At 41.4% G+C, this 16,496-nt stretch overlaps 1 protein-coding gene across 1 annotated transcript; it reads right to left on the minus strand.

Moving 5' to 3' along the window:
* Nucleotides 1-626: 626 nt before the first annotated feature.
* cry3b (cryptochrome circadian regulator 3b) lies at nucleotides 627-14,420 on the minus strand. The gene is made up of 15 exons (XM_080849382.1): nucleotides 14,282-14,420; nucleotides 13,567-13,735; nucleotides 7,059-7,167; nucleotides 6,584-6,726; nucleotides 6,244-6,428; nucleotides 5,532-5,629; nucleotides 5,168-5,299; nucleotides 4,678-4,974; nucleotides 4,169-4,320; nucleotides 3,684-3,886; nucleotides 3,405-3,515; nucleotides 2,871-2,969; nucleotides 2,523-2,606; nucleotides 1,992-2,113; nucleotides 627-1,620 (listed from the first exon to the last, which is right to left on the minus strand). Exons 2-15 carry the CDS (start codon nucleotides 13,722-13,724, stop codon nucleotides 1,576-1,578), a joined length of 1,938 nt encoding a protein of 645 aa, XP_080705508.1. The 5' UTR covers nucleotides 13,725-13,735; nucleotides 14,282-14,420; the 3' UTR covers nucleotides 627-1,575.
* Nucleotides 14,421-16,496: the final 2,076 nt, after the last annotated feature.

The raw sequence follows: 16,496 nt of genomic DNA on the forward strand, positions 1-16,496 counted from the left end.
TCTTTCCTTTAAGTAAGGTGGGTATGTTAGTTTAGGTAGAGAATATTTCCTTTTAATGTCTGGGTTTGTCTCCCCCCTCACTGTTTGTGAGTGTTTTGGCACAGTGCTGTGTATTCTCTCACCAACCTTCTAAAGAACTATGCACACACACGCACATACAAGAGGGCCTACTGATAAGCAGTGTTGCTCAAAGTAAAGTCAAAAGCCCTCTGATGAAGAAGCTACCAGATGAATTCAAAAGCCCTCTGCTGAAGAAGCTACCAGATGAAGTCAAAAGTAAGTTAGACTCTAAAATCTTATACACAATTTAAAAACAGGCTTAATGGCTCAGACATTTCATAATGTTTGGAGAATAAGAAAAGGATTTCAAACACGGCAACAACAGATATTGAATGGTAATTTGAAACCATTTTATTTGTCGTCTAATGTGGTACAATATACACAAACTACAGCTTTTTAATACTGCATTTTTATACATTTATTTACAATACAAACAAAAAAAGAAGGGAATATTACATTTCAGTAGAAAAATTACAGCAACAACGTACAGCTTTCAAATCATCAGCTGTTGTATACAGCTAAATGAAGAACATAGGAGTAAAACATGACAACCTTTTTGAGGGATCCAGGACAACAGAAACTTGAGGCAAAATGCATTTTTGGTAGCACCTCTGCCAAACGTCACAGTCTATAACTGGAATTAAAGCTGAGCTTTCTCCTGGGGAATACTTCAAACAAGTTCTTATAGATGCTGTGATGGTCATAATGGACATCATGGAAGACTGAGGATGATTTACTATAGTTTGCCTCCCCACAGAAGGTGACAGAGCATATGGTCATGCCACAATCAAGACAGATTGGCAAAACAGGCATGTACCTAGATTGCATTGAGGAAAACAAAATGACTCCGAAGTGGAAATCAGAGTATGGGCAATAGGCAACCCATGATACCAGTCTTCCAACCCCGATGCATGTACCTGGATTGCATTGAGGAAAACAAAATGACTCCGAAGAGGAAATCAGAGTATCGGCAATAGGCAACCCATGATACCAGTCTTCCAACCCCGATGTAAACAGTTTGCAGAGGACCAACCCAGCATGTATGTACCGCTATGCGTTCATAGCACACAGGCAATTGCCCCTCCACACAGCCAACACAGCGGTGGATAAGGAGCTACTGGGGTTAAAAAAAAAAATCGATTTCACAAGCTCCTAGGGCTTTTGGCAACATTCAGCATGATCCCCAAAACAAACACTTCACCAAGTGCTGAGAAGCAGACGAAAATGTAAGACACTACTACAAAGAGCTGTTTATCATAAAAGGGTAAAAAATTAAAAACCTCTCATTGATTCATACAGTTTAAAGTAACTCATTTGCACATTCACCTTGGCAATTAAATCTACCTTTGGGTCCAACAGTTTTTTTTTTTAACAACAAGCTTATTGTTTTGATAGGAAGATTTTTTTTTACTCCTTTTTTGTTTTGTTTAGAAAAATAAATACAAATTAGACAGTATAATTTAAGCACATACAGTATAGCAGAATATTTACATATCTGTATCTACATGGAACTGCTCATGATGGGTTGGTCATTCTTTCCTCCTGCTGAACTGCATGTTTCTGCAACACAAACCAAAAAGCGACAATCAACCCAACAGACCCAAGATAGCACTGACAGTGAATTCAGAGCACACAGACATTTGTTAACCAAAAAGGCAGAAGCTGTCTTCATCAACAGATCACATCAATGAAACACATAGCCATTACACATAGCTTTTAGCTTTACTCCTTGAGGGGTAATCGGGGAACATTTTAATCAAGCATTTGATTTGAGTTAACCTTTTTCATGCTTCCAAGTCTAAACCGATTTATATTTCTGAGTAAGTGATGAAACATTTCATGCAGCTGTCTGTCAGGAGCCAGGCCAGTGACCAGTGTACACACAGAGCCTATCCACGTCCGCCGTATTGTGTTATCATCTGAGGACTGACCTCCTTGCTGTGCCGCCGGACCTTAAGGCCTGATGCCAACCATCCATTGTCACTGCCGGCTTCCTGCTCTGTATCTCGCTGTCTCTTCCCCGAGCCACCACTCCCCACATGACTGACTCGACCTGACGCATCAGAAAGAAGAGCGAGAAAATGAGACAAAAAGATAGAGGGCTTGACACACAGTAGAACTGGTACAGACTAGAAATACACTATCCATGTTCAGTCTCAGTTCATGGTTTACTTTCCCAATATACTATCTCAATATTACACAAAATGCTAATAAGAACAAGCAAAAAAACTCAAAAAATTGTAACAGGTCATCATTGCTTCTTTAAGAATAAGAACAAGACAGTCGTAGTCCTAGTGATCTAGTCCTTCTATATTGTTGTGTTTTTGTTGAATAAATGCTGGTGCCATGGTGACAATCATGAGTAAATTATTTCTTTACAAACGTATTTCCTAAAATAGACTTTCACCACCAGTGCTACTCTGGAGATTATAACTGTCATAAGTGTTGTGCAGCCTGCTTACTTGGATGTTGTGGCATGACAAACTCATGGGTGCAGTTCCCCATGCTAACCCTTCCATTGCCAGAGTAGGCAATCCCTCGGCAGTCTGTGGAAACCAATGAGTTACAGAGATGAATTTCACCTAGTCATCAGTCATAGTATTGCATGATTTCTCTCTGATATTTTGACATGATATCTGACAGGCTGTTTACCAAATCTTTTTGACACCTTAGGCACCACATGTTTATCACTTGTGTCAATCTTTTGATCACTGCACTAGTCATACAATGCAGATAAACAGTCTGGCCTGTAGAAATGTTTCATTATGAATTCTGGTTTGAGAGTCATTGCTAGCAGTTGAAGTTCTTACTTAGAGAGTCTCCAGCTCCAGCTCCAGCTCCAGCGCTGCGGTGCTTCACTCCACTGGGTCCAGCGTGCTCCTCCCCAGCCCGCTGCTCCCTGTGGCTGCCTGTCCCCAGGGGAACAGAACACAGCACTGAAACCTCCTGCTGCATGGTTACCAGTACTGTCATATAATGGGTTTGTTGATGAGGACTTTAGGGTCTTATTCTTACTGACAAATGTTCTTATTCTAATATATAGTAAATGGTTTTAGTCTTACAAACACAAACAGGCTCATTCTCACATATGATCTAGTCCTGCCATTTAGATTCATATTTTAAGTATTTAAGAATGCTCGGATATAGTCTTGGGTGCCTGTGCAGTTTGTTGTCTGTCTAGCACTGTATAAAGCTAAGTAAACCTATGTTGAGTCAAACACTCATCATATTTTATCTTTAAAAAATATTCAAATTCTGCTATGACTATTCTGAATAATGGCACTCAACCCTTTTCAGCTGATGATGGAGGTTTTTGATTGAGTCCACACTATGCTTTAACTCACCATGCCCATTTCCATGCCGCTTCTTGCCAGGCGAGGGTGCTACCACCACACCTCTGATCCCATTCACATTGACATCCTCGCCTTGACTGGATGGCACAGTGGCCAGCAAGCCTGTTGGAATGGACAAACAATATTCAGAGCAAACAACTGAAACAAAACAACATTACATTTATAGGAATAGGACAAAGTAGAGGGGAAGAAAGGATAGAGAAAATGAGACGGAGAGTAGAATTGAGTTGGAGAAGAGAAAGACAGGGACGAGGGACAAGATTGTCTTACTGAGGCCTCTATAACGGGAGAGCTGCTGGTAGATCTGCCTCATCCTCTCAATGTTGAGGCGGCTGGCCTCAGCGTGGTTCACCATGGGCTTGGGGTAGTCCACTCCCACAATGCACTTGGCCGCAACCTGAACGTCCAGGGGGGCGTTCCACGGATCGTAGATGTACTTGGCTGGGAAATCTCCGAGGGCAGGTAAATAGCGTCTGCAATCACATTGCATCACACAATACACATGTTAGCATGCCCTTACCCTGCTGATCTGAGACCAGCTCACCTCCTATGTCCTGGTGACCAAAGTTAGGTAGATAAAGGCACAGTGTCTAAACTGCAAGCAGTCTGGGCGCAGGTTTTGAGTATGTAGGTTTTTGAGTATGTATAAACTGTGTATATATAAATATAGGTGTAGATATGCATTCCGGCTCTATTCCCTGCTGTCCCAGAGCTGCTGAGCATAGATAAGGGGATGTGTTAGAGGTGAAACCCACCGAATAAAGTCCCCATTGGGGTCAATCCGGCGGCCGAAGCCCACTGGGCAGTAGCAGTGGAATAACTGCTGGAAGAAGGAGCTGCAGGAGTGACACATCCAGCTGCCTGCATTCATACTCCAGTCAGCGTCCAGCAGCAGCTCCTCAAACACCTGCAGGGTCAGGGAATATGGGGAGCGGTGCTTTACTGCTAGAATGTAGTACTGAACATGTTAATGATGGCTCTAATCAGAGTAACGCATCTCATTTCAAGAGCCACCACTGAGGGGTGAATTCTTAAGATAGGGAATGAACATAATCCACAACTAAATGTAAGGTTTTCATGCGTACACATGCGCACATTACCCAGCACTAAACACAGGTTTGTAAATACAGGTTTGTAAACCACAGCATTCACACACACACACACACACACACACACACACACACACACACACACACACACACACACACTTTGTGAGTGCCTTCATGCCAACCCTGTGACCCCCACCCCAGCAGGTCCCCTGTACCTTCATGCCCTCCTCCCAGCTGATCCACAGGTCTCCTCTGGTCAGAAAGCAGGCCACAGCGTGGCGGGACAGGTGGTTGATCCAGCCCTCTTGCCGTAGCTGGGTCATGATGGCGTCGATCCAGGGGTAGCCGGTCTTGGCCTCGGCCCACTTGGCCAGCGCCTCAGGGTTCTTGTCCCAGGGGACGCGGATGCAGATAGGGTTGCCCTCCATCTTGTCGAAGCGCGGGTTGTTGGTGGCCGCTGTGTAGAAGAACTCCCGCCAAAGCAGCTTGTCATAGTTGGGTTTTTTATTCATCTTCAAACGAGGAGGACAAAGCAACTCAGTGAGGAAACTGTTCATGGTGTCAGTAATTCTGCTGGACAATCACTGAATATTTTTAAGAGTGTATAACTGATGGCAAAGTTCTTTATTTGTGGAAAACAGAATTGTGTAATATTCTATGAAACTCAAAAAGAATCAAATGAATGAAATGCAGATGTAGACTCACCTTCTTGTAAAGCTCGGTGAGTTTGGAGTAGAACAGGCGGCAGGACAGGCAGCCGAAGCGCAGGTATGGGCTCAGGCCAAGTGGACTCGCCATCAGCAGAATGGAGTTCAGCTTGGGCCTATCAAAGATCTCCTGCAGGGCATGGAAGAGTCCACATGAAGACAGCACAAGCCTTTACTTTATTAGCCATTACTATTATTATAAGAGGCATGAATGGGGAGATAGTTAGAAAGCTAGGAATGTGAGTTATATCAGGAAAGGCATCAGCATAACAATAAACCTGATATCTGAGTACATTTTGTATCTATTTGACTGTCAACAAATAAATCACTTTCACATAATGCGAGATGTAACAAATGTTTACCGAGGAGTAGTCCTTTCCAAACTGCTTTTCTATCCTAGTCAAAGCCTCAGTCTCTCCGCCAGGCCACACAGCAGGACATAATCCCTCGGTGTCAAAGCCTGAGGTGAGATACACAACCAAATTATACAATGATTTTTTTGACTGGATAAGCATGTCACATGCACCGGAATGTAATGAAGGTAAAACAGGTAAGGTGAGATTGATAGTGGCTTTAGGCACTTTGCTTCCCTCTGCTGGTCAAATTCCACAATTTTATTATGCTGTGTCCAATCTTTCAAACCTACATTTTTTTATTATTCTGTTTGCAGACAATATTTGAGCAGACTCTAACAGTGAATATCCTCTTGTTTTTCTATCACCCATCTGAATGATCTGTCTTTCCATACGGTGCCCTGTCGTTTTTACTGTATATGAGGGCTTTTGAGGTCACAGACTTCTGTGTAAGGTCGACTTAATTCCTTATCATATGTTGTTTGAAAAGACCAAAAGAAGATGTTCTATTCTGTGGATCCCAAAAACCTTCAGATCTTAAATATCCAGCTCTCTTGCACCTCTTTAAAGAGAACAATATAGCCAAAGAGATTTAAACAAATACTAACACCAATAAGATGCTCTATAAAAACACTAAATATTAAATCATAACAGTTTGTGTTCATACCCACTATCCACAATACGTTTGTTTTCTTTTCGTCTTTAAAATACGGCTACCCACCTAGCTCCTCCAGCTGGGGGACTCCATATTTCTGGCGGTGGTTCTCAGACACAGGCGTGACACAGCTGCCCATTCCAGCCTTGGAGAGCGGCTCCAGAGGGGCCTCGGGGGGGTCCATGGTGCTGACAAGAGTCTGAAAGCGCTTATAGGTAAGAGGAGGCTGACCACCATTCACCTCAATGATCCTGAAGAAAGCAAACGATAGGAGAGTGGGAGATGAGTATGATGTTTGTAGTGGTGTTTGTGTGTGCGTGTGCGTGTGTGCGTGTGTGTGTGTGTGTGTGTGTGTGTGTGTGTGTGTGTGTGTGTGGTTGTGTGTGTGTGTAACATCACGTCTTACTTGTCCAGGTTGTAAAGCGTGTGTGCTGTCTTAACGTTGACCTCTACACTGGCTTCCGACGCCAACTTCTTGATGGCCGCATCCCTCTCCTTGCCAAACGGCTCTGAGTCACACTCGAAGGTCAGCCGGGAGATATTCCACTCCTGCACCCAAATTCACCAGTTGAAGAGAGTGTATCGCTGACACAGCGACTACTCAAACACTGCTTGAGTCCTGACAACAATACTGAGTGTTCAGGGTTGGTTTTGCATAAGCATGTGTGTGATACGTAGATGGAGACTTGAATTTTCTCATACATCCAGCATCTGGTGTATGTTTGAATCAATCAGGTGAGGGAATTGAATGGAGAAACTCCCCATACACCACTCAATTAGCAGAACCAATCCATTCACATGAATCATAATTATAAATAACATTTCATTATTTGATTAGGATGACAATTCTGATGGTAATCATGACTGGAGCAGTGAATCACCTTGAAGAGGCGGGGAAAGATGTTGGCCGGCTGGCCACGGATGACAAACAACCGTGAGTTCAGCTTGCGGAGACTGGAGTCCAGATCCTCCAGACACTGCAGCAGGAACCTGCAACAGAAGGAGGGACTGTCAAACACGCTCTGTGACTACAGCAGACCTGTGGGGATCTCTCTCTCTCTCTCTCTCTCACTCACTTTCTCTCTCACTGAATTGTGCTGACACAAGCCAGAAAATAAATATTGGCAATATACTCTTCAGTTAGACACAGTGGCTGATATGGGAACAATGAAACCCTTGGTGTTAACAACAATTCCACTTCAAATTGTCTATTTAAAACCCAACAAAATGCTTTATTTAGTTACTGTGCTAACGATTACACAAGAGCTGATAAGAGTTGATAGCAGGATCAGCTTGTCCATTTCAGCAGATAAAACAAAGCTTAAGGAAAGGCAAACTGCGTGTTTCTGTTATATCTAACAACTGGTTATTTCCTTGTGTTGCTGCTTATTCCATAGACAAGCTGACAAAGTAAGCTGTACAAAGAGTGGCCCCCACTGGCCAAATTGAAAATGACATGAAGCCTATGGTGTTGGCATGAAGCACATAAAAGGACTTCAACATGTTGATCTGTTTTGACTCAATAGCACAGGTCCTTGCAAGTTCATGTTAAGATGATTAACAGTAGGTCTGACAAATTACAGTGTTTGATCAATATCACAACATTCTGTGGGTCCATGTATGATCTACGGTCATGCTAGATTATTTGGCATATTCAAACAACCAGTGAGATCACAAGGATACTTTTTCATTTCAACCTTCTGTGAACTATTCTGTGAACTATGAAGAAAAAGAGCCGTTTAAGCGTGAAGGTAAACCAACCCCTGACTTAACTCTGTACCGGAAAACTGTGTCTTGTACACAAGTTCTTTGGCAGGACTGGTTACATTACAAGCGCTAGAATAGTTTTTTTCTTGTGAAACTGCTGATGTGCTGCTTAGCATAAACTGGGGCTTTTTTTGTTGGGACGGTTAGCTAAAATGAATTGAATTTACTGGATTTTTCAGAAACTCATTGATAAACGGACTGTCTGTAAATTATACAATTTTTCCCCATTTAAATTGCATACTGATATATACATAAAATCAATAAAAATGTAAAAAAACGTGTATGTATTTTGTGTTATTCGAGAGCAATAAAATACAGCACAAACATACACTACGGTAAATAAAGAACAACGCCCGGTCTTGCACAATATCCAAGTTTTGCACAATATCCAATGCAGCCCCCAAAAATGATTGAATCTATAGAATCATAATTTTTAAATCTTAGTTTGTTTCCCAAAATGTCACCGGGAAAACCATTTGATGGTAGTCTGACTCAATGCAACTCAACAATTTCTTGACAAATAAAAAAATAAATAATAATAATGCACTTGTTTGTATTGTTCCATAAATCAGGATCAGCACCAGTTATTATAGTTCTGGAATTTTCATTCCAGTAAGATGAAAGAATGTATGACATCAAACATGATTTATTTTAGTCATTCTACATCTTTAATAGGCCAGAGTCTCTTCCAAAAAGTCAAACTGAACCTGTAGAACCTTTTTCACTGCTAATTTACGTTTAAGTCTTAGTTTTTGTTAACTATAATAACTCTGATCAGCAACCAGGGCTTTGCCCTGCCTGCTCATCTGTTTACTTTAACTATGTGTGAGTTGACCTTTTCCCTCACTATGTTGGAGGGTTTCTCAGGCACCAAGGATCCACTTGGCCCAATCTCGGTCAAACGACCTCACTCATCCGATCTGGTCAACTGCCACATAAGCGTCAGGGGCCCCCATCCTTTCTGTGGAGGGGTGAAAGAAGGCACACAGGTACAGCATCTGCCGGTCCATAAAGCTCTCCACCAGAGTGTTTGTGGAAGTTCCACCCAAGTGTTAACTGACAGATGCAGAGACAGTTATGGTGCATCTGACATTTGACATTTCATTGTCTCTGTACCTGTACTCTGTGCAATGACAATACATTGAATCCAATCCAATCTGGATGGATGGGATGTCTCTGATGAAGAAGACAAGACCTATGCCAGAACAGCCAACTCAACCTGCCGGGTTGTCAGACTGCCCCTGGTCTGGCCTGGCAAGTTGTCAGACTGTTTATCCCAAACCTGTGACCACACCAGCAGTATAGAGATTTCTGAATGAACACCATCTGTCGAAGTCATTTATAGACACCTGTGCACGAGACTTCAAAGCTGCCTTAAATCTGGGCTTCACCTAGCTGCCAAGTTTCCTTTTCAACCTGAAATCTCAATCACAAGGGACCTGGACAAGCTTGTGATGGCTAGACATCTCACCCCTCTCCCTGCTCAGCCTCACTGACCAGCATTAGTCACCTGCTGTGGAACCACTTTCATTCACAGGGCCCTCATTTAAACCCCATCTGCTCTAAGCTAAGAGCTGGCTATTTCAGTGGTCCTAAGTCTCCATTATCCCAATTCACCAGGCTGGAAAAAGGCCACCAGCCACACTTGGAAAGTGTGCCTTTAGGAGTTCACATTAAGAACAGGCCACCTGACACACACTACATAGAGGACATTTATGTCCCACCTTTCCTTCCTTTCAAAGAGTGATCAGAACAAAGCAGGGTGAGTCCATGAGGTTAATCGTTTCACATGATAGTGAAACCACCATCACCTTCATTCTCCTCTTATTCAGTTAATTAACGGATATAGGATCTAATTATATGTATCACACTAACCAGGACATATTCGTGTTGACATTAGAGCCCTGCCGACACCTACAAGTGGTTCAGCAATGAGAGCAGTGGAACGTGCTGTGCTCATGCGTCAGCCGTTACACAACTGATAACATGGCCTACATTTATGCACGTTTTGTTCCTCTACTCTCTCTCACTCTCTCTCCGCCCTCCCTGCATAGTTCTGTGTGTGCTGGTTCACAGTGCTCACACAAACACAGCAAATGTACCCAACTGACCTACATGTACCCAACATTACCTAAACAGCACATTTAGCTTGGGCCTACAGTCATTATGCCTACACGTGACCCAGCTACAAACTTTTGAAGGGCCAATATTCTGCAGATATGGGCAAAGGCAACAGAGCCCAACACTTAAAGTAAAAAAAAAAAAACATATCAATTTGATTTTTTTTTTTTTCCACTTCTGGCACCCTTCAAAGTGACCTGTAGTATTTCAACACCATTGAGGATATCAGGATGAAATGTTCTACAGTGACTAAATTCCACCACAGATGCTGAATCTGAGTGTAGATTGAACCTGCCTTCAACAATAACAAAGATAATGATGAACGATGTTGGGTTTTCATGATATCTGAATTTATTTTTTCAGATTTCAATGTACCATTGTAGTAGGAATTCTTTCCATGAACAATAAATATGGGTATGATATTAAGTATGTAACAGCCAACACTGCCATATCAAGCAATGCATTTACACAATGTTTGTGTTATTTTACCATTTGCATTTTCAGACCTTCACAATACCTCCAGATAACAATATACAAATATACATGTTCACAGAAAGGCTTTTGGAATCTCAAACAGTGTACTTCAAAATCATATTCATTGAAATCATTGAAATATGGATATAATATAAACGAACATATGGAACTTAACATGAGCAAAATGTCAGCATCCTAGGTGATTGCTAACATTGACATTTCACCGTTTTGGGGCACTGTGTTTCTTGCATCATTTTACACCTTCACCATTTAGCCCCAAATATTTCTGTAAAGTCTTTTTGCTGTTTGGAAAACAAACAAAATATTTATTGTCATTAGACGAAATGTTCTATTACTACAGCGCTACTGCTCCCCACCCCAAATTGCCATATCTGTGTTAACTTTTGGTCTTGGGCTCTGAAACTTTGCCTCCCCCTATTGTTTCACCATATTTGAATCTAATCAATAAATAGAACATTTAGAGGGTGTTAATCAAGTACATGACATAAGGAACATAAGGTAGATCTACTTTTGGCCTGATAGGGAATCCACATGTGGGCAGGCTTGATCCCCCACAGACACATCTATGCCTGGGTGTGAGTGTTTGTAGATACATGTATGAATGAAGGACAAGCAGTCCCAAAACCTCTCAATAAAAATCCCTTTCTTGTCTTAAACCCAATTTCTGTCTTTTACGTATTATTTCTTTCCATTCCTAAACGTGACCCTGGCACTTTGCTGGGTTTGCTGTGCCTGGTTCTGGCTCAGCTAGCGTCTGAGACGGAGCTGCCTCGGAGGACAAGGCCTCCCAAGCCTGCTGAAAAGTAGGTCATAACCATAGCAACCAATAGCGAAGGAATATCTGAGTCTTGGTTGGCACACAACCCAAGATCCCACCCTCTTCAGCCATATTCAGTCATTTCCCCACACCATTATCTTAAATACAGAATAAGTACTCAATAATATGGAATTAAGTTGTCATGAAAGGAATTGAAACCCTTTTCTGTATCTCTGAAATATGCAGATCCGTCAACGCAACGAATGCCATCTGATGCCTGGCTCACACGGTTGAATTGCTGATTGGCTAGTGCCTGTGCTGCCGTATTTTCATGAGATGCGATTTGATTGGCTGACACATGCGTTGCCTCTCGGAAAGTGTAACATTTCTCAACTTTCAACGCAAGCAATGGAATGCAACAGAACCACAATTCAGTTTGGCAACGGATGACGTCACCCCATCATAAGTGAATGGGGATCCGTCAACGTCAACGGATGAACGCATAGCAATGCAATCGGTGACACCTGGCCCACACAATTGCGCATCTTGACGGATGCCTAACGGATCAATTGAAGCTATGAAGCCGTCAAAACTATTGCGGCATATGGAGACGCATTACGTTTTCTTGAATGCCAAGCTTATTGAGTACATGCAACAGATATTGAGTGATTTTCATATGACTTAAGTTCTGGATAAGTTGCCAGACCGAATTTCCACAGCTTGCTGCAAAAGCAATGAGGTGTATTTTGCAAACTTTCAAACTACCAGTGTGAGAGCATTTTTTTTTGCTGCTTGAAGAATAAGTACAGGGCAAGAGAATGATATGAGACTGTCGCTGTCTACCATTTCGCCACGAATAGACAGGCTGTGTGGACTTCACCATGCCCAGATATTACACTGACAGGTCTCCCCTCTCCCCACACATGCACGAACGAACGCACACGCACGCACGCGCGCAGGCACATCAGTGGGCCGCGGATTACTTTCTAGTCAGAATGGTGGTCCCTGGGACAAAACCAGTTGAAAACCCCTGGTCTAAACCACAGAATCTCAGTAGAGGGCAAGATTGCAATATTGTACCCCACACTTTTGTGTGTGTTTCAAAGCAAAAGTCTGAAATTACAACTTTATCTTGCCATCAATGTCTCCACATTCTGTTGGCATGCGTATGTGGTTGACATAGATTGAAAAAGACACTCTGCTGGAGTCTCAACACAGACCATATCACACATGGTGTGTTGGAGTTATGGACAAGATTATATTGGGGTGAAAAGTGTGACCAGTCACTGTTATAATATTAGATCAAACTAGAAAATGCATTTCCTGAAGGAAATACCAGTGCATGAAATGCATAAGTAAAGAAAGGAAGAAAAAAAGAAAGAAGAGCGAAAGAAGGAAAGAAGAGTGGAAGAAGGAAAGAAGAGTGAAAGAAGGAAAGAAGAGTGGAAGAAGGAGAGAAGAGTGGAAAGCAAAGAAGAGTGGAAGGAGGAAAGAAGAGTGGAAAAACGAAAGAAGAAAGGAAGGAAGAGTGAACAAGATTGTCTCTGGATAAAGGCAGTAAAGAGAGAGATTGAAAAGGGAAAATATTGAAAGAAGGAGAGAAAAAAAGTAGAGTATGGAAGGTGTCTCTTAATATTCCTAGTTGTACAGTTGAATGGAGAGGGACAGAAAGAAGAGGAGCCTCGGAACCTTGGCGCAGGTGTCAGTGAAGCACAGGTGCAAGCCAGTTTAATGACCTTATTATGATGTCATAATGGCCCAATGTAAGTCAATGGGAAAATATTAAATATTAAAGAAATAATTTTTTCTTTAATATCTTAAAAAGTATAAAGTTCCGAAAATGAAAAATACATTTACAAGACATTTACAAGACCTATGTGACAAAGTTTGAACAAAGTTTCTACGTTAAGTGGTTCGAGCTGAATTAAGCACAGAAAAAGGTAAAAAGAATAAGAAGTATAAGAGGCCACGTAGGAATAACAATACAGGGCATTTCATGCACTGTAATTTACCTGAAATGGCTATCACGACATGTCAGTGTCAACACAATATGACTTCACTTACATAGTCTTCAAATAACATGACTTATACATTTGATATTTCACTTCTGTGTTGTAATTTGCACACTAGGACATTAGGTTATAATAGTATAATAGTATGATATGCATGATACCCTTCAGACTGCACTGTCACCTAGAGATGGACCAGAACAGAATGTACCAACAGCAGTTATAAAGTAAAGCACACACCTCCATCTGTTGACACCAACACTGGACGAGCCTGCAAACCAGGGGTCCAGAAAGTAGACACAGCGCAGGGTGTCTGCCCCCTGCACAGCCTCCAGCAGGGCTGGGTTATCATGGAGACGTAACCCCTTACGGAACCAGTGGATGGAGTTTATTGGCATGATGGCCCAGGCTGTCAAAGATAAGGAAAGAAATATAGAAAATGGAAGACAGTCAGAAAGAAATCCTCTACTTTAGCTAGAGGATATTTTATTCACTTTGCCATGCTCCTCTACTATATGTTAACATTCTTCTAAAAAACTCTCAAATAAATTAAATAAAGTACATAGTACATATTATAATACAACTCATAACCAAAGAATAACATATTCCTAGATAGAAATGCATACTGTTTTATCAATGTAAATCATAAACGTTGAATAAAATAACTTATGTCACTTGAATCTGTTGTATAAAAGGTCCACTTTGTACTACAGACATACCTGAAGGGTTTCTTCATAATACTTTCTTAGTCAAAGTTACCATTATCACTGTCTTGAACGTAATATTAGGTCACTTAAGACAACAAAAGTCCTTACCATAGCCTGCATATAATATAGTCTTAAACTGTTCAAATTCAACTCAGACAACAATTAGGTCAGCTGCACAGACACAACTAGTATGTTACACAACTGTTCCTTCTCTTGAGATTTGTGATCAAATGAAAATATAAATGTACCTTTAACATATGAAGAGCCGGTGTCCTATATCATTCCCAGTGACAAGCTGAGTTCTGTAGTCTTCACGACAATGTAAATCACACTGTTCCCAATTTTTTTTGAAAGGATCAACACAGTAATAGTCTACAGTGTAACCAGGGCAAAAGAGCGTGGTTTCATAAGGGGTTTCGCTACTGCGCATGCCCCAAATGTCCTAGAGCCACAACCAATATAAACACAGATTTTCTAGATCTGAAATAAATTGGCGTCCAATTACAGTTTTAAATTATTTCTCATATATATGGTATGTTAAATGACTGTGGCCACAGAAAGTCACATGAGCGTTTAAACAGCACGAAATCGAATGTCAAACGTGTTTAAATTACCGTTTTCTGAGAGGTGCTTATCTAGTCTAACAATATCTACAAGGCTCGTGGCTCACTTCCTCCTGTCTCAAAACACGAGCCCTAGAAAGGCACGATTTTATTGGTCCGTTTTAACATGACGCAGACAGTGCCTCACGCTTATGCAACGTGGATGAAGAGCACTTTTTAAAGACTTTTGAGGTGTTTGGAATATAAAATGTATTTGCTTTTGCTGTTTTAAAGACATTTATTTGCTTTATTGTAGTTGATTCTCGTTCAATCTTATCAGAGTTAGCGAGTATATTTCCCGACTAAAACCCCGCCCTATTTAAACGACTGCCTAATGATAGGTCCAGGGCTGCCAACTTTTCAAAAAACCTTGGAGTGTGATTTTGTCAGGGGTGACCAAAATTCGCCACACGATTTTTTTGAAAATAACCTTTAAAATAGTGTCCTCTAGTGGGTTTTAGGAAGAGAAATTAACAAATTTAGATTTAAAATATGGCACAAAAATAAACATATTGATGAAGACATCTGCTGCAATTTTGTTTTGGATGTGTGTGAAGCAGGAGCACCCTGACCTGGGAGAGAAAGCTTAGGAGCAGCTTCTACCCTTTGCCATCTCTGCATTTAGTTGAAGACATCTCTCAAGATCGCGTGATGACAAAATATACATGAATAAATACCCCATTCAAATCGGACAGCTTTTTGTCTGTATTTCCAAATATATTGCGTGCAAAATGTGCATTTTAGATGTTTCTTTTTCAAAGTTTAGATTCATATAAATATTATAAGCATTCCATAGTATGATACGTAAGGTAGTATGCGCGTCGGGGTGTTGTTCGCCCCTTCGGGAATTATTTTTGGAGAATGACCTCCGGACAATACATTATCCCTTACGTATCATACTATGGAATGCTTATAATATTTATATGAATGTAAACTTTTATTGTTAATGGACTGTAGGCATATAAAAAGACTGTTATGTGATAAAAGCTTTAATTAAGCCAAAATATAGGCCTACAGCAGACTCACCCCCTGGACATAAAATGTATGTTATTTAGAGTTCCTCAACTTAACAACCTTTGTAGCCTCCTTTACTGATAGTTTGTGTGAATCATCGATTCATTTCTTACAAATGATTATAAGTAAAAACAGAACACTGAAGAGCACCCAGCCGAGGCCAGTAGCCCCAGCAGCAGCAATGATATTGCCAAGGCCGAATTGAGAATATGTTACCCTGGCAGCAACAAGCAGGCCAGAGTGGGCCCACAGACACAAACACTGATTGAGTGAGCATCTCCAGTGTTGATGTTGTGCTGGACCAGGCTGATGCTTCTGCAGAGCTTTCGTAGCTGGCTCCTCTGGCTCACTTACAGCCCCTCAAGGCATGTAAGCACATCTTGTTCCTGGATGCGACACTATACCTCGCCTCCACGGGATCGAGAAGGGAACTTCCCTCAAGGAATTCAAAGAAAGTGACATTATTCGAGAGCAGGCTGAGGTGTTGTATGCACATTCAGATTTCTGTAAAAAGGACCACCAACTTCAGGAGCAGCAAAGTATAACAGTCTACGTGTTGAAAGTATTTTATTTTTATTATTGGAGATCCAGTCTAGATTTGATCAGTCAGGATTCAGGTTTAATCGTGTACAATGGTGGCCATTCCAAAGGAGACCAAGCCTGAATTTTCACTCATAGCTTCACCTCAGACTCATCTGATTTATCCATTAAAGGACAATCTGTTAAATACACTGAGTTAAAGGGATCTATTCATGAGGTCTTGGAGACACAAGTCTCTAAGCCATTTGCTGCAGTCCCAAATAAAAGTAACAATTATAATTAGGTAAGATACATTGAATTATTGACC

This window comes from Sprattus sprattus, assembly GCF_963457725.1.
Source record: "Sprattus sprattus genome assembly, chromosome: 12".
In the NCBI taxonomy this organism is placed as follows: domain Eukaryota; kingdom Metazoa; phylum Chordata; class Actinopteri; order Clupeiformes; family Clupeidae; genus Sprattus; species Sprattus sprattus.